Source organism: Lepidochelys olivacea (genome assembly GCF_965140295.1).
Source record: "Lepidochelys olivacea isolate rLepOli2 genome assembly, chromosome: 4".
NCBI lineage: Eukaryota > Metazoa > Chordata > Testudines > Cheloniidae > Lepidochelys > Lepidochelys olivacea.
In genome coordinates this window covers 97,776,348-97,802,996 of record NC_140414.1, presented here as the reverse complement: position 1 = coordinate 97,802,996, position 26,649 = coordinate 97,776,348, and the positions used below count along the sequence as shown (strand labels likewise).

The 26,649-nt window shown below is 40.6% G+C and overlaps 1 protein-coding gene across 6 annotated transcripts in view; it reads left to right on the top strand.

Annotated features, from left to right (window-relative positions):
- The window catches only part of SPATA18 (spermatogenesis associated 18), a 44,024-nt gene extending 38,863 nt beyond the window's left edge, over positions 1-5,161 (top strand). For 3 of the 6 annotated variants that reach the window (XM_084626399.1, XM_084626397.1, XM_084626395.1), the window contains 2 exons: positions 485-530; positions 2,769-5,161. In XM_084626399.1, the coding sequence (XP_084482525.1) occupies positions 485-530; positions 2,769-2,878 (156 nt within the window). In that variant the 3' untranslated portion in view covers positions 2,879-5,161. Of the gene's footprint in view, positions 1-484; positions 624-1,035; positions 1,998-2,768 lie in introns of those variants that run through there. The other 3 variants (XM_084626396.1, XM_084626398.1, XM_084626400.1) reach the window with 3 other exon arrangements.
- Positions 5,162-26,649: the final 21,488 nt, after the last annotated feature.

Below are 26,649 nucleotides of genomic sequence, written 5' to 3'. Positions count from 1 at the left end.
TAAGCCAGATTGGCAGAGACTTGGTGGTTTGTTGCCTTCCTCTGCAGCATAAGGCACAAGTCACGTGATAGAATCATCTGGGTTTATCCTACTTAATCAATTCCATACCATTGAGGGGCTGCAGGCATTGGTAGCTCCTCAGTCTCCCATGTTCTCTGCCTGGGGCACACAACCATCTAGTCTTCTGAGGACTGAAATGCTTTAGTCTTACCCAAGTTACTGGGCTCAGTACAGGGTACCAGGGTGAAATTTAATGACTTGTGACATACAGGAGATCAGACTAGATGATTTAGTGCTCCTTTCTGGCCTTAGACTCAATGAAATCTCTGAAATCCACCCCAGTATAAGCTCTACTTTGCATCATTCGTGTAGTAATATCAGTGCAAATTTTCTGACTGTAGACAGACCCTGAGATGCTTGTCTGGAGTGTAATGCCTTTTTTGAACCTGGTCTGCTGACTTGCTCTTTGCTGTTTGCCTTGCAGTTACCTCGAAGTCGCAGCCCTTCCCCAATAAGGAGCGGAAGCCCAAGTAAGTGGGCGTATTCAGTACACAATGCCTCCTGGTTTTCACATTAAGTGCTTGAAAGATTGAGTAAAGAGATCAAATAACACTGTGCACGTCTTTGTCTCTGACACACTTGTGTTGTTTTTAAAATGAGTGGCCCTTCACTTTTTCGTTTTGTGAAAAGGCCGATGTTTCTGACTTTTGTAGAGCACCTTCTTTCTCATCCCTTCCAAACTGTTATCACAATGTCTCTGACTGCTAGTTGCCTTTATTCTATGGCCAGCCAAGTATCCCCACAGCTTCCTACAGAACTGTCATATAGTAAGTACAATTTGGCCCCTCTTCGATGAGAGAAGCAGGCAACTCTATGACTACTGGCTCTATACCTACAAATTCCAAATGGACTGGCTATCTGACCAGGATGAAATGAGGAATTTTTCAAAATTTCAAATGAAGTCCCTTCTTGAATCCACTCAGTGTAGTTATTTAGAAAACTAGTCATACTGAAATGTGTATTTTTCTCCAATAGGACTTTAAATTAACTGGATGTGTTTCTGTGATTCTGTACATCCGGATCAGTCAACTTCAGTGGTGCCTCCTCCTGTTCCAAGAGTACCTCAAACCTCACTTAAGATAATGTGAATGGCAGTTTTGTGTTACTCCAAAGGGAGGGTTAAATGTTGTTTTCGCTTAGCATGTTTTTATAAGTTTAGTAGGTTTTTTATCATTATAGAAATTAATTGAACCAATTTGATAAAAAAAATTGCATAGACATTTAGGATCATACTCATATGGTATAGAGTTTACACAGCTCTTAGCAATCCTTGCAGAAAATAGAGCAGCAGATCTAAGGATCACATCTAGAACATTTTTACCTGAAACGATATGATGCCATTTATTTTGATGGCATATTTAACATCACATGAACATTACAACTTGTTGAGATTAGCTGTTACTTGAAAACAATGTCACTGGATGGTGCTTATTTACATTTCGAGAAGGCAGCCCTAATCTCAGGATGGGAAACTCTTAATTACTTGGGTAGCATTGTTTTGTCGTTGATGTATCAACTGAAGGTGGTCTCTGTTGCCTGACTGATGAAATACCAGTAGTTTATGACTGGCACATGTGACTACGGCATTTCAGTCTCCATGTCTTCAGTTACATTGATTTATGAAAGCACATAGCTAATAGTTTGTATGAAGTGTGCTGGTTTTGGCCATGGAATTCACTATGCTTGTTAAATTCAGCCTGTTACTGAAGAAAGGAATCTCACTAGTGGTTGCAATTTGGACCTTATTGATATTTCAAAAGTGTGTCACTGAACATTTTGAGGTTTGAAATACTTGCTTGGGATGCATTAACTATTCAGTATCTCTTCCAAATACATACAGAACACAATTAGAGCCTCCATTTGAACACAATCACAAAAACGTGGCTATTAAAGACAGTCACTTGCTGCATTCTGAATTAAATAATTGATTATTTTGATCTCAGAAGTATCTTGGTTCTTCTGCCATTTTAAAGGATTTCTTGTCCATTTGTAAAAACTTCATGTTAATATCAGAATATTTGTTTCTAAGAGAACTGATTTTCTTTTTTCTCTCCTGAACCTCATCTGTAGGGCCAGCCTTAAGTACAAGCAACACAAGTGACTGCTTGGGGCCTTGCTCTTTTACATAGGAACCTAGGATGTGTAATAATAGATCTGACCATTAGTTCATCAAGTCCAGTATCTTGTTTCAGTCCAATACCTGATGCTTCAGAGGAAAGTGGAAATTTCCCATAACTCAGCTTCACTGTTGTGGAATGTAAATGGATGCAGGCAGGAGGAATTCCTTCCTGTCCCCTGTTGCAATCAGCTTATGCCCCAAAACATGAGATTTCATTACTTTCATTGTAACAAAATTCACAATTGTACACGCTGTTAGTCATGAATGTATTTAACTCTTTAAAAATTCACCTACATTCATTAATTCCATGACCTCTCATAGGGGGGCTTGTGCAGACTTCGTACACTCCCTTCTTCCTCCCCACAACTGTGGGGCTGTTTGAGGCTTTACAAACTTTAAGACCGGCCCAGCCCAACTTCACTATACACTACTGTAACTATAATGTCACAGTTGGTGCCTGGATACACAAACTGTGGGCCTGATTTAGCTCTGACCCTGGTTTTATACATATGTAATGTAAGAGTTATTCCTGATTTACACGAGGGTGAGAGCTCTATGGGGGCTGGTATATGCAAAATCATTTCCACAGGTCCTGAGAATGAACTGAGAGACACACCGAAAAGGCGCTCAGGTAAGTGGTGGGCTCTCTTGTTGTCTGTTAAAATCAATGCACATATAGCCTCTGAAATGAACATTTAAAGTAGTTTGTTCCTTCTTATAGGTTCTTATATTGTTAGTTACAGCCAGGGAGCTGAGGTTAGTATTATCCTGTACACTTACACATCAATCCCTTGATTAGTATCGCTACATAAATGTCTTGATTTTGAGCACTTGCAGCACTGAAGTCAGTGATCATAAGAATGGCCATACTGGGTCAGACCAAAGGTCCATCTAGCTCAGTATTCTGTCTTCTGACAGTGGCCAATGCCGGGTGCTTCAGAGGGAATGAACAGAACAAGTAATCATTGAGTGAGCCATCTTCTGTGGCCTGATATAATCAGACCCCTTCTTCAGGTGTCTAAATATGGATTTAGGTGCCTAACAGGGCAAGATGTTCAAAACGGGATGCCTAAGTAATCAATATTACAGAATCTAATAATTGTTTCAGGCCAAAGAGAGAGGTTTTTGTACTATTACTGTTCAGGTTTTATATATTATTTGACTTCCACATGTTCACTACAAAGACACACTAGATCACAATCTCTGTCATTTGACACATATTGTTCTGACAGAGAAGCAGAGTTTCATAACCTAGTATTAGAAAATTAAATGTCATACAAAAGAGACACAAACATATTTAATGGCCTGGGATCCATGATTGACCTAGAGACACACCTCAGCAATACCTTTAGATGAAGTATCCCACAAAGAACTAAAAATGCAAGTTCAGAAACAAAGATTTAAAACACTTGAGGACCACATCATATACAGAATTCACCAAATGAGCTGACTGAGCACTCTGGTCACTTGTCTCAAAGTAACAGAAAAGTTTAAAAGAATTAAAGTGAGTGCACACTAGGTTTTGCAGGGAGAAAGTGGCTTCAGAAATACCTTGCAAAATGTAAAAGTTAAATAAAAAATAAGCTTGATAAACAGTTCTCACTCTCTACCGCATTGATCTGTGGAGCCAATAGCATTTAGCAAGGTGCATGATGCCATTAAGAGAATGATGTTTTTTTATTGGGCTTCATTTCAGGTCATTTATAGTCATTTAAATTAGTGAGTAGGTCAGACAAGGGATTTTTTTTTTAGTGATGAGTCAGACATTAACAGGCTATATACTGCCCTTTATCTACATGCACAACTCCTCCTGACAACAGTGCAATTTGTACATGCTGATCAATGTCTGTGTATGATCCTCTATGATTGACTTACATGTGCAATAAAGCACAGTGGCCTTATAAAAAGGGAGCTCTGTAATTTCTCTCAAGTGCTAAGTGGAAGAATCACCGTACAGGAATTGTATAGCACACATACATGTTAATAAAGGATTAAAAACCTCCAAGGAGAGCAAATGTCTTATAACAAATCAGTGTAAATGCCACACCGGTAGTCGTAACAAAATAATACAGGTGGCATAAATACAGAAATGTTTGCTGACATGATTTTTGTAAGCTGCAAAATGAATGTGATCAGTGGGGTTTATGCTACACGATTGTTCCAATACAGTGTTATTCATGATGTCAGTGATAATCCTGAAGTGTTGGGCCAAATTCAGAGCTGATCCAAGCCCTATATAATCCCACTCAGATAAATGAGATTGCCTGGGATGTAAATCAGCACTTAATATGGACCAGTGCATTTGTGTGGACATAATGTATGTTTTATATAAACGTTGTAATAGCTGAAGAGTTTCCCCTGTATATCAGCGCTGTCAAAGCTGATTTTGAATGGCTGAAGAAAAGATCACCCCACAGTCCAATCTAAATCTGATATCTTTTTTTATTACCTATTTTGAGGAGATACTGTGGCATCAACATATGGATTCTCCTTCACTTTCCCTTCTTCTCTATGAGCAAATGATTTTAATATATCCCAGAATATCACTATATACAATCAAGAATTACCAAGATGGATGGCTCAGTTTACTATCATGCAGTGGGAGATCCAAGTTCAGAAGCAATCTTGTGCTGCTTTTCCACCTATCTTGGGGTGGGAGTTTGCGATGGTGATGCTGGGCCAGGGTAGTATACATCACTCTAGGAGGACCTGGAGAGGAAGTACTTTGCAGAGGAGGCAAAAGCTATCCAATTACCCAAAGTGGTAAACACCCTTCCATCTTCCTGGACCAGCTGGTGCCCTTTAATCCTTCTTTTGCATTTTTGCCAGTCTGTTTTAAATGTATTGCAAAGAATGTCTTTATATACAAGTGCCATCAGCAATTAATTCTCTTCTTTAGCCTTAGATAATATAACTTTGTCATAACTTACTCATCTTTGATTGCAGTTGTCAAGAGAATTATGTTCTTAGTTTGATTTGAAATAGCCTGGCTTTACATTAAAGAAACTTGAAAAAGGAATTTATTTTGTGTGCAAGTGTTTTAGCATATGGTATTGTGACAAAGTTCCTGCTCTGCCTTGGTGGGTCTTGCGCTTATTGGCAGATTTGCTCGCCTTGGAGCTTCACAGCAGCCCTCAGCTTGGCCGTTTTTCTGAATTCACAGTCCAGGTCGACTCCTCCTGTGTCTGACCAGGAGTTGGGAGGTTTTGGGGGGAACCCGGGCCCGCCCTCTACTCCGGGTTCCAGCCCAGGGCCCTGTGGAATGCAGCTGTCTAGAGTGCCTCCTGGAACAGCTGTGCAACAGCTCCAACTCCCTGGGCTACTTCCCCGTGGCCTCCTCCTAACACCTTCTCTATTCTCACCATAGGACCTTCCTCCTGGTGTCTGATAATGCTTGTACACCTCAGTCCTCCAACAGTCTGCATTCTCACTCTCAGCTCCTAGTGCCTCTTGCTCCCAGCTCCTCACACGCACACCACAAACTGAAGTGAGCGCCTTTTTAAAACCCCCAGGTGTCCTGATTAGCCTGCCTTAATTGATTCTAGCAGCTTCTTGATTGGCTGCAGGTATTCTAATCAGCCTGTCTTAATTATCTCCAGAAGGTTCCTGATTGTTCTGGAACCTTCCCTGTTATCTTACCCAGGGAAAAGGGACCTACTTAGCCTGGGGCTAATATATCTGCCTTCTATTACTCTCCTGTAGCCATCTGGCCCGACCCTGTCACAGTACATTCAGGCTGAATGCGCTTTCTGTGTTTCTGGATTGTACTGTATCTCTTGTTCATGCAGTATGGAGCAATTACATTTAAACAGAAATATCTGCATTCACAGTTGAACTCAAATTTCCTGATACTGGAAAATGATGTGAGGAAATCTGTCACCTTTTTGCTGACAAGGCATGTGTTGTTTATTCAGGAAATACACATTCTACTCAGCACATTGTTATACCAGTTCTTGGCACTCTGCTTTTTGAAGTCAAAGTAGAAACACAAATAAGGTACATCTGAAAACTGGCTATTGACTTTTAAGAGAGCTGATTGTGCAAGCAAGAAATGCTATAACAAAATTCTCTACGAAAATTAGAACTGATTTTAAATAAAAAAGTCAGTTTGCAGATGTTATTTAACTTTGTGTCACTTTCTGTGAAATAGACCATCTTACAGGGCCTCATTCCCAATAACCTATATACTGACTTCTTTGTTTAAAAATAAACACTTTATAAGGAAAGATAATTTTAAAGCTAATTTGAAACTACAGCTAGTTCTTCCTTTTCACAGCATTATATCTTAGAGGAAAATATTCAGTTTCCACACTTCTAAGATGAGGATAATTTACCTTTGTAAAATGCTTTGAAGGCTTTGGGTAAAGGATTATAGGTTAGATGATCAAAATATCTGGAGATTTCTATGATGCTGAAAAAAATATTAGGTGAAGAATATTTTCTCTTTTATTACTGAAAATCTGTTTTCTGGAAAAGAAGGCAAAATGTCTGCATCACTGTGGGTTTTTTTCTATCAATAGAAACCGACTGAGGAACAAAGAAAATTGAAAACCATGGAAGATAAACACAAATGGGAATAACAAGGAGTCCGGTGGCACCTTAAAGACTAACAGATTTATTTGAGCATAAGCTTCACTCCATGCGTCTGAAGAAGTGGGGTTTTTACCCACAAAAGCTTATGCTCAAATAAATCTGTTAGTCTTTAAGGTGCCACCGGACTCCTTGTTATTCCCATTTGTGTTTATCTTCTATGGTTTTCAATTTTCTTTGTTCCTCAGTCTGTTTCTATTGATCTATTAAATCTGTTAGTCTGTAAGGTGCCACTGGACTCCTTGTTGCTTTTGTGGGTACACACTAACACGGCTGCCCCCTGATACTTGTCACAAAAGGGAATGACTCAACTGTATCCAATTAGTTAGCACTGAGATGTTGAATGGAACTTTATTTACTTTCTGGAAATATTTATTTTAAAAGTTTGCAACACGCATAAGAAATGACTTGCCACGTAGTTTGGTAAGATCGTAACAACAAATGATCAGAAACTAAAAATGTTTACCAATCAAAGAGATTTGCAGTAGTAGCAGATTCATTTGCATTTGTTAGGCCTTGGCTTTATGACATCACTCATGGTGGCATGAACATGTTGCAATTTAGCAGGGTTGGGGGGTGGACAGTTTCCTTTCCCTTAAGTTTTATGTGTAATTCGTTATTGGCTTTACATTTCAATTATAAATTTAATTTCTCAAGATTCATGTATTGTACAAAACCAAACTTAAATGCAGTTTCCAAATAAATAATACTTCTGGGGGAATTCTGCACCATGGCGCAATGCAGAATTTTGCAGACATTAACTTTGTGTGTGTGCAGAATTTCCTTCCACCCCCAAAATGGGCTGTAGAGGTGTTGGCTACCACTAGGGGCTGCTAGACTTGGCAGAACCCAGCTCACAAATAGAAGACAGGGCTGCAGGGAGGGGGAGGGAACTGGAGGGTTCCCAGCAGCTGCAGTTCCCAGCATGACCTGAGGGAAGGAGGCAGTTCACAGGAAACTCTGTGCAAGCCTGGAACCCATGATCAGGCTGTTTTTTCCTCTGGATCCCTAGGATCTAGGAGGGTAGGGGATGTGAGTGTCTGGGCTGAGGACGAGGGGCGCTGAGGAGGAGTGTCTGGCCCCCTAGCTGGGTTCTGGCTGGAGAGGGCAGAGAAACTAGAATTGGGTTGTTGTAGGGCAGGGGTTGGCAAACTTCTTGGCCTGAAGGCCACATCTGGGTGGGGAATTTGCATGCAGGGCCATGAATGTAGGACTGGGGCAGGGGTTGGGGTGCAGGAGAGAGTGCAGGGTGTGGGAGGGAGTGCAGTGTGCAGGAAGGGCAGGGGGTACAGAGTGCGGGAGGGGGCTCGGCATAGGTTTGACATGCAGGAGGGGTGCGGCGGGGCTCAGGTCAGAGGGTTGGGGTGCAGGAGGGTGCAGCAAGGGGCTCAGGGAAGGGGGTTGGGGTGTGGGGTGCAGGAGAAGTTCGGGGTGCGGGTTCCAGCCCGACACTGATTCCCTGGCGCAGCTCCAGGGTGGCAGCGGCACACAGCCAGGCTAAGGCAGGCTCCCTGCCACCTCCATGGCCCTGTGCCACTCCCAGAAGTGGCTGGCACCACGTCCCTGTGGCCTCTGGGGGAGGGAGGGTAGAGGGCTCTGTGTGCTGCCCTCACCCGCGGGTACCTCCCCCGAAGCTCTGATTGGCTGCGGTTTCCCATTCCCGGCCAATGGGAGCTGCGGGGGGGGGGGGAGGGTGGGAGGTGGTGCCTGCAGGCAAGGGCAGCACATGGAGCCCTCTGCCCTCCCCTTCCCCAGGGGGCCACAGGGACGTAGTGCCGTCCGTTTCCCGCAGCAGCACGGGATCCACGGAACCATGGGGGTGGCAGTCTCATGGGCTGGATCCAAAGCCCTGATAGGCCGGATCCAGCCCACAGGCCGTAGTTTGCCCACCCATGTCATAGGGATTTCTTTGACTCTACCCTGGAGGAAATTTTTTGTGTCTCTCTATTTTTACAGACATACCTGCTGACAGGTATTTTGAAATAAATTATCAAAATAATTGAAATTGGCCTGATTATATAATGTTATTTTGACAAATAAAATTTGCAGAATTTTAAATTATTTTGAGCAGAATTTTTAATTTTTTGGGACAGAATTCCCCCGGAAGTAAAATAAATTCATGGCTTCCATTGAGCCTTGGAAGCAACTAGGTCAGGCAATGAGAGATACTATCAGGTATAATATAAAGTTCTCAAAGGTGCGCTGTCAAAGCCTTCAATTCCAGCAAGAATACCTTGCCTTTGTCAGAAAGGAAAGTTTATTCTTCCTCTGTGCTAATGTAGGTCAGTCATGGACCTCTCTAAATTCAAAACCATCAGATTGTGTCATGTTAAATCCTCTTTCTTTAAGGTTGTGCTGTAACCACTCCTATCTTATTATAGGAGTATGACCAGTGTTCTGAGTGCAGCCAGAGTTACTGCTCGAAAGACCTTACAGTTTAAATCAGCCTCTGATTTCAAATTCTTCAAAATTTCAAATCAGTTGCACTCACTTTCTGTGTGTGTGCCTGTAATGAAACGCTATCTGTCTTTGTTGATTAATACCACTTAGGACCATATGTTTGTCTCATTCAGACTGGAATTTTACAGATGACTGACTATAGTCTAAATAACATATCAATTCCAATTGTTCTTGGCAAAACACCAAGATTTCCATGTTTTCACTAGTACCTCTAAAATTGTCATGAAAAACACTAGATTATTTTGTTATGGAATTACTGACCACCCACCCAAAACAGTCCTTCTATCTTACATTACCAAGGTCTGATCTAAATTAAACTTTGTAAAAGAATAATGCATCTAGATTAAAATGCAAATCTAAAACACATTTCAATCTATTGTTATTTTAAATGGACAAGTGATTGTGACCCCTCAAGAAAGAGGTTTATGAAGAGCAGATGACAACATCTATGCTTCCTCTTGGTGAAGCTGTGAATAGGCTGATCTCACTGATGCAAGAGTACACAGACCCCAAATTAAGGTCCAGTCTGACCCCTTTCCTGGCATGGACCTGTTGCTTTACTGGTAACTCAAACAATAACACAACATAAATATCGGGCTAAGCTTCCTCCCTGAACTTGGCTGTCCTTAGGCAGCAAAAGCAAACTAGCTAAGAACATGGGCTCCTATTCAGTTTCTATTTACAGCTAACTCAAAACACAGTCTTCATCTGAGGACCAAGAAGAAAAACTGCTTAGCTGTGCTGTGAATGACTCCACTGAATTATAGTATAATATGCTGGACTGCAGCCCAAATCTGGATTGTGGCCTGCTTTAATTTTGGCCTTGCCTGTACAGCATGGTAGTAGCAGCAGAAGCATTGCTCCTCCAGCTCTTTACGCACACAGCAGGCTCCTGTGTAATATCTGAATAGCATAAAGGAAAACTTACTCAGAACAATCAGTTACCTTCTACATCAAGGGCTTTACACATACAGTCAAAATGCTTAATTTTTGCCAGGGCTTACCAGAGCTGAGCCCTAGCACCTCTATGGTTGGCAGTTCATAGCCCTGGCACCTCAGTTCTTCAGACAGCGATGAAGGAAACAAATTCATTTGAGTCATTTCCCTGTGTACAATGCATGACATTTTAGATTGCAAAGGATTCCAGAGCTCTCCTCTGTGTAAAGTGCCATTATTGTTCTGCCTCTGTAGACACGAAAAAGGTAGCCAAGAGGTACTAAACAGGGGAAAAGAGGAAAATATACAAAACATGCAAAAACAGGCAAAAGGATGAAAATCCCCAAAAAGGGGAAAGTGAGGAAATCGCAAAAGGTAGGTGGCACCTAGGGGTGCAGCAGCAAACGAGTCAAAGAGATATAATCCAAAGAGAAATATTGGGAAGTGTGGACATGGAGAGGATGGAAAAGACCTGATTATCAGATTTCAGAAAATCATCTGCTTTCTAGGTCTTCCACAGGTGTGTAGGTTTCTGCAGGGATGGGGAGGTGAATGCAGATTGCATTTCCTGGGGTCCCACTCAAGTAGGTTGGTTTGAAGGAGAGAAGGGTGTCTGCCCATACCCCAGTGCCGCTGAGAAATCTTACTACAGCACCCTGGAAAATTGTATCTGCATAATTTATGTTGCATATGTGGCAGCTAAATCAATATTTGTCTGTAGAGATGTGAGTAGTTCATGTGCTAACCAGAGGGAACCAGGTTTTTTTTTGAGAGATAGGAAGTATGGGAGAAGAGGAGCATTGAAGGCAATAATCCCTCACAACTTTCCTCTTGGATTTTGTTTGAACACTGTCCTCCAGTCAACATGACAAATATACATTTTAAAGGAAATTCTAGAGCATGGTAGAAGGTTTGGGGCTGTGAGGTTAGATAACTGTACTTTGGAAAAACTTGTCAAGAGATAGACATACTGTTTCCCACAAGATGGCACTGTTGCTGTATAAATGGAATTTGTGGTGTGTGTGTGTGTGTGTGTGTGTATGTAAGTAAAACTTCAGTGGAAAAAACCCCACCAATAAATGTTTGCAAATAAAGTTTTAAATGTTACAAACGAAAGCAGTAAAAACAGGTGTATATTCATATCTGAGTTTAACCAACACATATAAAATCAGACAGCTGACTGATGTGTTAAACATAGACCATGAGGAACAAGATAAAACCTGAGGAACGTTTAGGTACAACAGCAGCAACAAACCAGATGATTATTAAAAAGCTGGAAAGAGAAAATCGATAGCAAGTTGTCATTGACATTAGGTTCTGAGTAATGTTCCTATTGCCTTTTCATTAAAGCTGGTCAAAATTATTTTGTCAAAGCTTTTTTTCCCAATGATCAAAAGGCAATTGGTTGAAAATTTAGTTTTGGCCATCATTTATGGAGTTTAATGAAAAAACACCATTTTTTTTTTAAGCTTTTGGTAAAATGTTCAGTTTTGAAAACCAAAATGTTTTTCTGAAAACTGAACTTTTTTTAGATTTTGGATGACTGTTTTTGTTGAAAAATCTAAAAAAAATTTGTTGGAAATTTTTAAAACTTGCATTTTCAACCAGCTCTCCTTTTCATCATTAAAGATACTATCACAGCTGCCTAAGGAAAACACCGAGATTTGCTATAATGCCTGTCAGGTCTTTTGTCAGTTTCTAGGATAAGAAAGTGGCAACTTGCAGTATTGATCTATTTCAGCTGCTTGCCTAACTGTGATTAAGAGCTGGATGATCTGTTTGCCATGTCTTTTCCTTCTCCTATGATTTACAGAGGTATTTTCCCTAAAAAATATGCCAAGGCTCTTTGCTTGCCTTTACCCCACATGAACCTCAATAGTGCAGCCTGTTATGGAGCAATCTCTGTTTTTCACCTTCTGCTGATTTCTACCTCATGGACCAGGGCAAATACGCATTTTGAGTGATTTAACTTCTTTTTGTCTAAGGATGTCTTCTGCTGCTGCTGTGTACAATAGGGATCTTCATTCATTTACAACTGTTTTTCTGGGTTGATCGTTTGTTTGGGAACATTGGTTGCCTCTCTAAACTTCTTTTTATTATGGATCTCATGGGTATCAGGGGAACCCTATGGCCCTCTTCCCTCCGATGTTTAGAGGGGAGGAGCTGGTACATGGAAGCATAGCAACCATAATTAATTGTTAATAATTACCTCAGTTTCTGCAGAAGCAAATGACAATGCCATCTGCACAGAAATACATGTTATCAGGGTCCTGGTGTATTAACAAATACCATGAGATGGCATCTTGTATGAAGTGCATAGAACAACCCTACTCAACGGCAGCTCAGTAGCAGTAAAAGTAAATCCAGGATGTTTGAAATCATGCAGAACAATGTTCTCTTTGACAACATTTCTATTTTACATGCAGACTAGCCTTTGCCAGTAAAGGAAGTAAGCCTGACTAAGAATGATCATAAAACTTGAAATACAAGCCATGGTACACTGAAAATATGGCATATAGCACGGGCCAAACTTCTGGCCAGAAAACAGTGGACTCGGCATTTTTAGCGAGTTTGTATAAGGCTACTTTATGATTTGTCTATTAGAGTTAACAAAAATACTAGCCAAGCTACATCAAAAAAAGTATGCCTGCCTATATGTTACCTGTGTGCTGGTAATACTTTGTTGCAGGGGTCAGAGGTCAAATCAAATATCTTATTGCAAATCTAAAAATTTTACCTTTTGTATGACTTATGGTATGACCTTCAGCTCTCGCTGGGACTGATTGCATGAGCACTTGATAGTTTTTTCTCAAAAGTATCTGTTCCTGCTCCTTATTCATGCCTTAAACTCATCAGTTGTGTGAGATCATAATCATCTCCACGACACACATATAAGACTGATGTCACAAACAAAAAGGCCTCCATGCAAATGCCTTCAGTAAGTCTAGAGATCTGTGGGACCTCACTGTGGCTCTCAGGACACCCTGGACTTTCAGAGCAATGTTCCCTGCCTATTCTGTGAAGGACATACCATGCCTCCGCATCCCACCTGATGGAGTAATTCAAAGGAAACTGATGGTCAAATTCTGGAGTTTCAAAGCCCTTCTGTGGGGTTTCCCAGATTAGGGATGATTTGACCCTGTGACTGCAAGTGAGAAATATGCAATTGATAATGGCAAGTCAAGCGACCAGAAAGGATAGCTGGTGTCATTATTATCTCTTGTTAATTTATATCTCTGTGCAACCACTTGTTCCTATTACTGTTGCCTTCATTCTCTCCTTGCCCACTCTCCCTCTGTGTATTTCTTACATCCATTCATTGCATCTTTTCTTCATTTAGATTGTGAGATGTTCAGAGCAGGACTGTCTCTTATTTGTACAGTACCATGGTGACCCCTGATTTTATGATTAATAATAATGATCATAACATGGGCCGTTAAATCAACGTTTCAATACATGTGTTCCTAGCAATAAAATACAAGGAGGGAGATATACGACACTGAAGAGATAGGAAAGCATTCTATTGAGAGACTAAGATTTCCGTTAAGCCTTGGTGACCTTTAAGCATTCTTGCATATAATCATATACATACCCATCAGCCTTTATTCTTGAATAGTCTTGGAGGCAACCCGCCCCCCCCCCCCAATATCAGTGAAACATATAACACATTTAGCAAATGAAGCTGTTTGGGACAGCTGAATGAGCATCTTCATAGGACAAGCTTCCCCCCCAGCTGCTGCCTAATACACTTTTTGGAGCTTGAATAAATGAGTTGTTCTCATCTTAAAAAACAAAACAACCTATTCCCCCTACAAGCCAAACCCAATTATATAAATGAAGGCTTCAATGAATGGCAAAAGTTGCATGAGAGAAATAGCTGTTGGCAACTGTTCCTTCTAATTAAAATGTATGTCTGAAAAGCCTCAGTCTTTGGGAATATTGAACAAAATGCCAGCACTAGATAAGGTACAGATAATGCTTTGTGTCCATTAACTGCTCCTCACAATTAGGAAATGTGGGTTCAGCCAAGCTAAGCCTGACTGTTTTCTGGTATGAAGGACGATTTTGGGATTAAAAGTAATGTAGCACCTGTTGCTTGCCTTATTGAATAGACTGGTTCTTTAAAACTTTAGAGTAATAATAATAATTAGTAAATAAAACATTAAAAACCCAAAGCCATGCCCAGTTGCAAAAATGAAAACACTCACACAGCAAACAAATCCTGCTCAGTTAAGACAGATAAATAAGAGGAACTATAAAACTGATGCCAGGTTGGAAAGTTATGCAGACTAAGTTTCAGACAATCAAGTCTGTTGGCGGATAATAGTGAAAATTTTTCCTTACCGTACATTCAATCTCAGAGTCAATAATTATGTTTTTCAGTGAAGCAATGTTAAAAACCACACTCATTACAGAATTGTCAACCTCCAGTGTTCAAAAATCATGAGTCATGCATCAAAAATAAGGAGAATGACTTACAACATTGACTTAAAAAAAAAGCTAATAAATATTAGTTTCTTTCTATTTGTCTTCTGGTTTCTGAACCTTCAAGGTGCTTTTGGGTCTGTTTTCAAGCTTTTCTCTTCTAGCATGAAGGCTAGAAACGTGCTTTAAAAAAAAACCTGAGCTTTCAATGAAATCTCTTAATTCAGGAGTTGGAGCTTAAAGAAAACCATTGAATATTGTGAGACTCGCAATAAAATTGCAAGAGTTGGCAACACTGCTTTGAAACCCTCTCTTTGACATCTACAGGGAAGAATGGCTCGTCTGTTTCAACCCCCTCTCCCACACATACATTCAGGGCCATCTCACCCATTCACTCTCCGCATGAGAAAGGTGGGCCCCTGGGTTTCTCTTGTTTGTCTCTCTCTCGTTCTTCTATTTGTTTCACTGTGCATTCCCCATCTCCATTGTGTCCCCCTCTCCAGGTCTGTGTCCCAGTGTGCTCCTCCATCATTCCACTCTGTGCCACCACAATGTGACCCACTGCCTGCTCTCTACAATAACACTTATTGGCAGGCAGCCCAAATTGGTTTTTCATAAAGGACATACCATGGTATGATTCAGCTTTCTGGGACTGTGAGCACCTAAACCAGGGGTTAAAATGCCAGGACTGACCTAGTCAAACTCAGACATTTGGCAGGTCTCATTAATTTAGCTTCTCAACATCCCTGTCAGATAGGTAGTCCTATTTTAGTACTAATTTACAGAGGAGAAAACTGAAGAGGATGGAGAATCTATCTATCTAGCCAGGTATTTGTATGGCCTTCATCACTGAAGTATCTGAGCCTTCAATACACATCCAATTGAAGTCCAGTGCCCAGATGCTGGGAACATGAACTCAGGTCTTGACTACCAGTCCTGAGCCTTGACTGTAAGACCATCCCTCCTCTTTACTTTTTAGTATGATCGCTATATACATACACTTCTATTGGTGAATATTTGTAAAGCACATGGAGCCGTCTAGTTGGAAGGCACCATTTTCCAGAGTAGAGTCTTAATGTAAAATATTGAAAAATGTACATTTTGGCATGTGGATGAAACACTGAAGTTGTAACACAAGTGAAAGCAAATATTTCAGTATCATTTCCAGTCATGTGTGAAAAATCACCTCAGGACATTAGTGTATTTCAGTGATCCCATCAGTAAGAACAAGGATCAAGGGATTCTGATGATAATAGTTGGAACCTGTGTTTCAATCACTTTCTCCCACTTATTCCATCATTTCTCAATTAATTCAGTGATTAACTTAACACAGGGAGTCAATCTTTTTATTTCCCTTCAGTCTGGCTAACTGTTTTGCAAGAATAACATCTGATCTTGAGCCCAATGAAGTCCAGGGGAGCTTTGCTACTGACTACCAATGATCAGGGACCAGCCTGTGGTACTGAAATAAATAGAACGATTACAGTCACATGGAACTATCTCCATATCTTATGGGAATGCTGTAGTCCTCTCTTTAAAATGATTTCTCACACCCACATAGACCCTGAGGTCCTATTGATATTTGGAATTTGATTACATCACAGTGCTCTGCTTTCAGCCCACCCATTGTGCAACTAGGAAACCATTCCCCTACTGCTCTAAATACACTAGTTCCTCCTAGATTTTAGTTCCTTTTAAGTTTAGTAACTAAAGCTGTGAGATTCAGGAAACCCTGCTTGGTGAGTAAATTCTCTCTTTATTAAAGTTTCTGCACCTCTGTTCACCTGCAGAGGACTTGCTTAAGTCAGTGGAGAAATCACAGTTAAATGAGCTCGTGAATTGTGTCAAAACATGCATGGAATGGAGTTGTAGGTGGTACTGCAGCCTGGAGAGTGCAGAGTGCCTGGGCAGCTACTCCATACTCTGGCTCAGGGTGGGGTGGAACAAACCCACCCAACCAATGATTTATGTCCGTTGTACAAATTCTGTTTGTCTCAGCTTTGTGTGGAGGAGTGAGGATTTGGCCCTATACCCCTCTCTGATTGAGAACAATCTCAGGACAACCTCCCCAAACAAAACAAAACAAAACTCTAATCAAATTTATAAACACAGGCAGATTTCAGGTTTACATTTCTTTCTGAACCTAATTTAAATGAACAGCAGACAATTTATGGGCTTTTTCAAGTGAACCTACAGGGCTTGTTTGCTAGAGTCTGACTCTCAGACAGTTCAGTACAAGTCTAATAAAAACCAGATGTATTCTTCTATGAAGCAGACGAATAAATATTGATGGAGCTACAAAGGACTAGGTTTAATGTAGTAAACAATGAGCCACTAGCATAGCAGCAGTCAGAGTCACTGTTATTTAGCACGCTCAGATTTAGAATCAGCAAATTTGCTTTTGACTTCCCTCCATTGTACAAGGAAAGTTAAAATGTTTGGGGGCCAAGTAAAGAAGGGTTCTCGCTAGAAGATGCCTCACATCTGTTATGTGGTGTTTCTAGTCTTAACACTGAGGAGAATATGCCTCTTGTGTTGACCCCTCAGAGGGTGATGCAGAATAAAATGTTCCTCAACATTGGGATCCCCAGATTCTTCAGGGAAAGCTGCAGGAATCCGTCCCAGGCTACAAGGAATACTTCTTTCCTTCTCGTTGGCCAATGTGCCCTCTAGGGCCCTGTAGAAATCAAATTCTATAAAGCTGGCTCTGGTTTTGATTAGATGAACTTGAACAGTTGTGATCCACTCACCTTGACTCAGAATTAACTCTGAGATGATGCCCATTGATAATACCTAGTATTTCTATACTGTAGTGTTTTACATGTTCAAAACAATGCACAAATATTAGCTAATATTCAACGGTCCTCTGTCCCTCTTCTACAGATTGGAAAAATAAGGTAGAAGGTAAATGACTGGTCCAAGGTCACACAGCAAATTAATGGTAGAGACAGAATTAGAACTGGAGAATCCCTGAGTCCCCCACACATGCTGTATCCATTAACTCAGGCTGCTTACTGATTTGACAGAAGTACGCCCACATACCCCAGAGGGATCAAATAAATTTGCTGAGGTGGGATATCAATGTGCAGTACATGATAGACATTTAAGAAAGAGAGTTTGAGCACAAAATGAGCAGGGGAACACTAGTACCCAAGTAGGAGAACACTCAATAATTGATAATACAAAAGCATGATTTGACCAGTGTTACCTCCAACAGCTTTCAGTTTGATTAGCTGGCCCTGGTGGTGTGACTTAGTATCCAGTTGAAGATTTAACTGATAATGTTTGATGAAATGGCCCACTGGGTGGACCCCTGGATCCTCCTTATATTTTATTTTAACATACAAAACAAGGTGCTAAATGACTGATAAGCAATAGATTGTGACCTGATGCTGGAGAAAAAACTGGCATTAAAAAGTAGGTGTGGTAAGGAAAAGCTTCCAGAGTCAGCAAAAGAAATAAGTAATCTACATCAGTGCAAGAGAGAGCTGGCTAATCTCTGGAAGGAGAGAATACAAGCATATTTTACAGACACAACTTTTGTGGAGGGAGTTAAGCTGTTGAGCTATACAGTAGATAAAGCTATCTTCTTTGCTTTGTAAGGCTTTAGCAGGGGTTGTTATAAAAATCTTTCCAATTTGTCATTTTCAGATCCACTGCAGTATTCCCAATATTCTCTCTCTTTAAATAGGACAATACTGGAGTATATACGTAGCACAGGGAATACTGTGGTAACATTAATTACTTGCTAATGCATTTACAGATTGTAACAATGACCATTAAATAGGCTTTTCTTTCTTTTTGTTAATGTTCCGAGTGCTTAGGCTTGAAATGTCATTATTCTGGTGTCCCTTCACATAATGTTACACCACTTAGTGCAAGGACCTGCCCCTTTGCAGCACCTGCCATCTGGAGCTGACTTTCCTGATCTCTTTTCAGGTGTTTTCAGCTGAAATGTGAAATAAGGCAATGAGCTGATGAAACAGAGAGTTACAATTGGGACGTTCCAGGTGGCAAGGAGATGCAAAGGAGAAGGCTCATTTGCCTCCAGTGATAAGACTGCATTGAAGAACGGAGAGAAAACCAGAACTAGATGAGCAGAGTGAACAGAGATAAAGGGTGAAATCCCAACCTGGCTGATTTCTTCACTGGGGCCAGGAATTCACTCAAAGTCAGTAAAATGGGCTAGATAAGTTCACATAGAGCTTCAAGGCAAGGAGAGTAATTTTGACTTGGCTCCTGAAATGAATGGGGGAGCTGTCTGAAGATAGGGATGAGGTGATTATGCTTATTTTTGCGTGAGGTGGGCAGCAGCATCTCATTCTGGTGATCTGGCATTGAGAGAGGCCAGGAGAACACAATTGTCCTATGGAGAGGGAGGCATGAATGAGAAAGCTTCAGACCTGGGCAAGGCTACAGAGATTGTGATAGGCAAATTTACAATTCTGTGGGACTATGGGAAAAGAAGGAAAGTTCACAGTCAAAGATGATGCCAATGTTATGGACCATGGGTAAAAATCCTGGCTCAATTGGAGTCTTGCCATTGACTGTAGCGGAACCAGAGATTTGACCCAGTGAAGGCTTAAGCTGAGGAGAGAGAGAGAGGATACAATATAAATTTTCAGATGAGATTTTGTCTATACCTCTTAATCTCTCTCTCTCTTCTCTAATTCTGTAAAGCATTTTGAGATAAAGGGCTTGATTTTCCTCTCAATGGCCTTTACATCTGTGTAACTCCACTGACTCCAGTAAAGTTATTTCTTATGTACCAGTGTGAGTGAGGGGAGAGTCAGGCCCCTGGTTTGTGTCAAAAAGACCTGTTCCTGAAGACCTCAATGTGAGTGCTGCATGCAGAGCAGCTCCAAGATTAGGCCCTGAAGTTGTACTGTCTGGGCATTGTAGTCATTTCTGTACTGCTTTTGGCAAGGTGTTATAAATACCCCTTTCTTCTATGGCCTCCCTCACCTCCGTATCCGAGCACCTCACAATTTGTAATGGAGTTATTCCCACAACACCTGTGAGGTAGGGAAGTGCTATTAGTCCCATTTTTCAGATGGGGATCAGAAGCATAGAACATCTAAGAGATTCATGGCAGGTCATCCCGGAAGTCTGTGGTGGAGCTAGGAGCTGAACCCAGGTTTCAGGTTAGTACCCGAACCACTGGGCCAGCCTTCCTCTTTCTTAGCTATAAAACTAATATCACGTGCTGAGTTTATAAATAAAGGCAAAGCCCCTTTTAACTGTAATGCCTTCCTATGACTTTCAAAAAATATGATATTCATTTTGTTTAAAGTTGGAGAGAATTCAAGCTGCTTTTGAATTGTGTGTCTGTTTTTCTTTCTAATTTAGTCTTCTTATGTTTCTTATTTCCCTGCTGAACTATTGCATGACTATGGAACTCTTACCAATGGAAGCCAGCCAGAATTGATCATAGTCTCTATAGTATGGTCCACCTGTTTTCTTTAAATATTTGCCTTCCATTAAAGATCAGTCACTGGCTTTTCCGTGCTGGACCCAGAATTCACCATTTCCTGTAACTCTTTAGTGATTCTAAGGTCAGTGGGTAATAATAGCTTCTGCTGTGTCTTAGAAATGTATTCACATTAACTTGCTGCAATTTCTCTTGAGCTGAATGTTACTTAACATTTCCTTTCAAAGAAGAATTGGCCTTTTTGTGTTCATCAGCCAGCTCTTGACCAAGGGTTTCTAGTAAAAAAAAAAAAGACTATAAAAATGGCAATATGAGATTTCATGTTTATTGTGCCTCGGTGATTTTTGCGATCAGATGTGTTCATTTCTCAAGTAACAGCTGTTTTTATGAACTCTGAGCCCTGCAAACTCAACTCTGGTTCTGACAGTCAGATTAAGTTTTTTCTATAGCATGATAATCACCAGTGTCAAATGCATGTCAAATTGTACTGTTCTGATTTGGTAGCAGGTTACATCCATTTTGCACAGGTGTAAATAACAGCATAAAGTGCAAGGTAACTTGTAATGGACAATCAGGTCCATTATCATTTTACCATTTATTACCTACAAATATCAAAGTGTTGTCACTTTTAAAGTACTGTATGTGCTATGTGCTCAGTTCTGTGAGATGGTAACTGGCTCCTGTGAGGTGCTACTGAGTGCCCTCCACTTCTACTGACTTCAGTGGTAGATAAGGGTACTGAGCCCCTGGCAGGATCACACCCTATCATTATAGGAACTAAATAACTAATAGTAAATATTGATTTGTTTGTTATTATGAAACATATTCACTCATACTTGGTAGAAAGTGGAGATGAACTTGATCCATGTAGATTAGATCCTGACTTTGCCACCGTGCTTCCAAATTTCAGGGTGTTCAGGTCTGGGGTTTGGATTCTTGCTCAGTTTCTTAATTATCCTTTTACTTTGTGCAAAACCAAAAGAAGACAATGCCACCAATTTTATGTATCAGCTGTTTGACTTTGATGTTATTTTTCACTGCTCTCTATAGAATGTTATCAGCAAATTTCTTCCTCTCCATATTTTGGCCATATTTTAGATCCAGAGGGACATCATTTGTAGTTTAGTGTCTGTTGATACACTACATCACAACATGTTGGCCATCTTCTTTTAAGAGGGCAGAGGCAAACAATAAATTATTCTGTTTTGGGATGTAGAAGGGATCTTTTGCTCACATTTTATGAAAAATATCTAACCTGGTGCTAGAGTGCCCCATCCAATATAAATCAAAATACTTACAGATACTTAAGCTTTTCATCTTCATCAAATATAAATGTGTTGACATTTTTTAAAATCACATTTAAAGAAAATTCCCTTTTGGATGGACTATTTAGACATCATATTTTTTAGTCTTTCTTTTTAATCTCTCAGCCTGTAGGTTGTCCCATAGCATCACTGTGACTTTCAGAAATGGAAATTTCTGCTTCTATTCATGTTAGAAATGGACTGAAAGATTTTATTTCACTCCCTGATTGAAAAATATCAGAAATTCAGTAGATAGCCAAGGTAGGTTAGTCGGCATCTTTGGACAACTTTGGTGAGAGAGACAAGCTTTTGAGCTTACACAGAGCTCTTTTTCAGGTCTGGGCATCAGCAGATGTTCTTAACCCTTATGCAGAGGATGAAATAATTAGAAGCTGTCTGAGCCAGATTTTAACAGGAATACTTTTCAGTTAGGCCAGGGAATGGACTTCACTCAAACTGATAGACAGACCATAGTGCTATCTCTTTCATTCTGCAAACCTTCAGAAGCCTTGATGATGGTTTGGTCTAATACAGTGGATTAAAATTCAGTCCCTTTTCTATGAACCTGAGTAATTAACATTTTAATAACCTATTATGCAAGTATTTGGTTTGTATTTGAAAGGTCTCGTCTGATTGATCAGACAGCGATTCATATCCTGGCTCCCCATATGAGGGCCGGCTCCAGGCACCAGCTTTCCAGGCAGGTCCTTGGGGCGGCATTCAGAATGCAGGGAGGGGCAGTCCGTGTCCCACGGTGGCAATCCGGCAGCAGCTCTGCTGCTGTTCTGGGGGCTGCGGCAATTTGGCGGCAACTGCTTGGGGCGGCAAAATTGGTAGAGCCGCCCCTGCCCCATACTCTACTAGCCACTTGAGTACCTTGGCATCTATTGTGCACTGAATGTTGAATGGATCATTATACAGCTGTGCACATCCTACTGGTCCATTCACTTCAAAAGGCTTACTTTTAAAAAAGACGTGTCCCAAACATGCTGGAAGGGTGGCCTTCAATAGATTAATGGTTTGATTTACAAAAAGCCAGGTGCTTGTGGCTGTGCACAAAGATATGTGCACAACTGCATTTAATTTGTTCATGCAACTGCGTACACAGAGGACCCCACTGAGTTTTGCCCTTGACATCAGTAAAAGCAGGAACAAGCCACTAATTGAGTATTTCACCAAGAAATGACCGGGTGGGTCTTGCAGTGGCCAATGGCTATTGAAAATACCTAATTTTACTTGTTTTACTCAAATTATATGTACAATTGCAGGAAACCCTAAGTTCCTTTGAAAAAACAAGCCCTTAGGAAATAGAGGCATAAACAAATAATGTTACAAGAAGTTACATGGAAAAAAAAATCAGACTTGTATGTGTTGGGGGATCTTACCAGGATCCAGCATTGATTACATGCGTGAAGTTATTTCTAAGAGCCACATCATTTTCACCTCACTGGCAGGGGCAGTCTCACTGACTTCATTAGGCAAAGGGAGTCAGGCATATCAATTTACAATCTCAAATCAGTAAAACCACAACTGCATAGAGTGGGTCAAATCATTCTCACCTTACTCACACAGGTAGTCCATTGAAAATGCTGATCCTTTGAAGACCATGATATTAACGACACAAATAAGGTCTGAATGAATTGGCCCATGTGGTTGCTGATTTTATTTATTTTAGTTTGAGCGAGATTCTGATATGCTTACTGATGTTGATTAGTTTCTTATCCTGTGAGTGGTGCCATTGATTTCAATGGGACTGCGGGTGGAGTAAAGTACTAGTCAACCTTAGTAAGGATATCAGAATTTGGAGTTTTATTTTCCTGCAAATGAAGTGAATTAACATGTCTGACCCTGTTTGTTTATAGTGATGTAAGTGCTGCTTGGATTCTATGTCTTGCTTTGACTCAGAGTCTTTCAAATGACCTAACAGCTGAACTATATAAGGGAGACAGTTTGTAAAGAATTACTTTCCAGAGAGACAAATTAAATTGGTCTTCAATTTGAACATATAATTTTCTAAAGGTATCAGTTAAAAAATATAAAGTTAACCCAGATGATTCCTCTCTTTTCAATATTTATCACAAAACATCCTAAACTTGTTGACCTCTGGTAGGCAACCTTTGCATTCTTATGCTAACATACCATGAAAATGATAACATTAGCAAAGTTTGGGAGATGGTATTTCAAGTATGCACCAATTTCCTCTTTGAAAATAAGAAGAGAGGCAAGAATGTGCTTTCTTTCGTCTCCTAGTAGTAAAAAATATCTCTCTTGCACCTTTTTTAAAGAAAGCACACAATCATACATATGCAAATATATTTTTGCAATTCTTTCTCATTGCCAGAAGATAACACTGAGGTTTAGTTTTCATTTACACTATGTCTTTTGCAAAAGCCTGCATAGTGTGCCAAAAGACTTAAAACCACCCCTGAGAATATATGAAGAGGAAAATTAAAGTTCTCTGTGTTTCCATTTATTTCTTGCCAAGACTTTTCAGCTGCAGGATACAGCAAAGGCCAAATCACTAGAAACTTATTAGGACTGTCAGAACAATCAAGGGGAATTGAATTTGTGATAAAGATATGCATCTGTGCCACAGAACCCTTATGTAATTAGATATAGATATAGATTTAAATTATATTTAGAAACCTCCCCTTCCCCTTTTGTCTAAATTCTTTGAAGGCAACATCTGCTCATAATGATGTGGCAACCCCCAGGCAGATGTTCCAAAGCTGGAGTTAAAGATTTTATACTACTATCAATTGATATTTGAACAATTGCTTTATATTTTGATAAGGCACTTTCAGAACAGCATATATTTTAATTTAGAAAAGATACATTTAACCACACTTATTTTTCAATGGGTCTTGACCTCAAACAATTGTTTTCTTAAAGCAATGAATTCTCATGTCTTCTTTTGTAGTATCCAGGTTCTATGATACTGTCCAAGGTTCCCAATGGAAGAAGGAAAATGCAATACAGACTGTTTGTTCAGACTTGTGAATAGTTAGATTGTTTCACCACTAGGTGCTATGTAAAAGGCATTTCAGTCCCTAAAGAAACTCCCGTCAATGTTTTGAAGTTATCAGGAGGAAGAAGTAATTGCAGCACAAACAAAACACTTAACATGATTCACACCCAAATCAGCTTTTTTTAAAATGATGTAAGAGGTCTCATTTGTATCAAAAAATGCCAGGACACTCCTGGTTAAGTCTGAAGCTCAGGGCTGCATTGTTTTCTTTGATTCCACAGAAGGGGATGAAAAGAAAGTAAAGCCAAATGGGGGGGTGGTAAAGAGGGAATGCTGCCTCCATTAAATTAGCTTCCCTTCCACAACGGGAGTCACCTTGTGGGAACATGTGGACACCAGACTTCATGCTGTGAAGGCCAGGGACAGGACCAGGAAAAACCCTCTGCACAAAGACCAGGGCTGGCTCCAGCCCTGGGGCGGCCAAAAGAAAGGGGTGGCACTCCATCCGTCATCAGGGCAGCACATCCGGGTCTTCAGCGGCAATTTGGCGGTGGGCCCTGCAGTCCCTCTCTTCCTCTTCGACGGCACTTCAACGGCAGCTCAACCAGGCTTGGGGTTTTTTTTCCCCTTTGCCGCTTGGGGTGGCAAAAAAGCTGGAGCCGGCCCTGACAAAGACCCTGGGATCTGAGGAGTTAATAATAGGGATCTGACTCCACAAGTTTAAAGAGCACCTCTATGGCCCTCCCTCAAAAAGGAGGATTTGTTAGACTGAAGCTCACAGTTTCCTGGGCTCTCATTTGCCTTCACTTCATGGGAGGATGTAATATAGTCCCAGATTATCATCACCCCTTCAGAACAGGGAGTTATTGTGGAAATGCTGATAAATTCTAGTTTGTTGCATAAAACTATTGTGCTTCTGTTTTGAAGTTTGACTTAAAATGTAAACCACAGAAAAACTTGACGTTGCTACTTTAGAGCTGTTAGAAGTCACTAGTGCTATATAAATTAAACTGTGTATATGGCTATAAGGTCTCAATTTTACAGCCACATAATACACACAGGCTTTTATACTGAGTACAATGGACCCTATTTATCTGGGTTAGGTCCAAAGTGACATTTTATTTCTTATTGATAATTAAGTTTGCTGTAGACTATACTAAAAACAAAACCCAAATCCGAATTTATCACCCTTGGAGTTTTGTTCATAGTTAAACTAAAGATATATAGAGCCATTAGATTGTTCAAACACATACCTCAGAAGTTGATGCAGAAGCAAGTGAAATCAGCTGCTGCTGAACTGAATTTCCAACTGCCATAGCTATTGGTCTATGTGTTAATGGGTAAACATACTGCTTTCTGCCATCAAAAATATCATTGAATTCCGGACAATGATGTCAGTCTCCCTGATCTAAATGGTGGATATTAATAATTCAAGGCTGCAACATGAAACCGGTGAAGACTTATCAGATTCTATCAATGAGAAAAGTAATTCCATTGACCTTGATGGACAGCTGTTCCAGCTGTGCTTTAGGGGTGAGGATGTTTTTTGGCAGTTTGAAAGAGGAAGAGAAGGGCGAACAGAGGGCCAAGCAGCAGGGAGAAGAGATAGAAGAGGAGGTGGAGAGAGAAGAAAAAAGGGGAGAACAGAAATAGAGCCCTTTTAACTGAGAAATGCAACCACAGTGGTGACCCAGTTAAAGGATAGTTATGTTGTGCAGCTGTTATTAGCTATGTCCTTGAGCCATGCCAAAACCATAGACAGACCAGTTGTTTAGCATGTCAGGTGCTATATTCACTAGTCTGTCCCCTGAGAGGCAAGTTCTTGGACAGTCCAAGATCTGTAATTTGGTTAGATTTGGGATTTATAATGAGGAGCTCAAACGGCTTTTCCCTAGCACCCTTGTCAAAGGAAGTCCAGCTTCCAAAGCCATGGGGCGGGGAGCTAGAGCTTCTCAAAGGCCCTGGCTAGACCACAGAGGGAAAATACAGGTGCCATTGTCCTGAATTGTGATGGTGTCTCTAAAAACACTTTACAAACAATGAGTTTAATCCACTCAGTGCTTCTGGGAGATCATTTTTATCTCCTATGCAGAGGCACAGAAAAGGTCAGGGTTTTTCTCCACAGGACATTACTGCGCGGCAAGCCAGGGTACGAATCTGTAGCCCGTTAGCTTGCCATGCTGTTACAGGCCATGTGGACATGTTACAGTGCATTGGAAGTTCTGTAGTGTGCTTTGATGTACTCCTATTTCAAACAGCAGTACGTCAAAGTATGCTACAGAACATCTAGCGTGCTGTAGCAGTGTCCCTGCGTAACGGTACTCTACGGTAAGCTAGTGTGCTGTAGATTCAGATC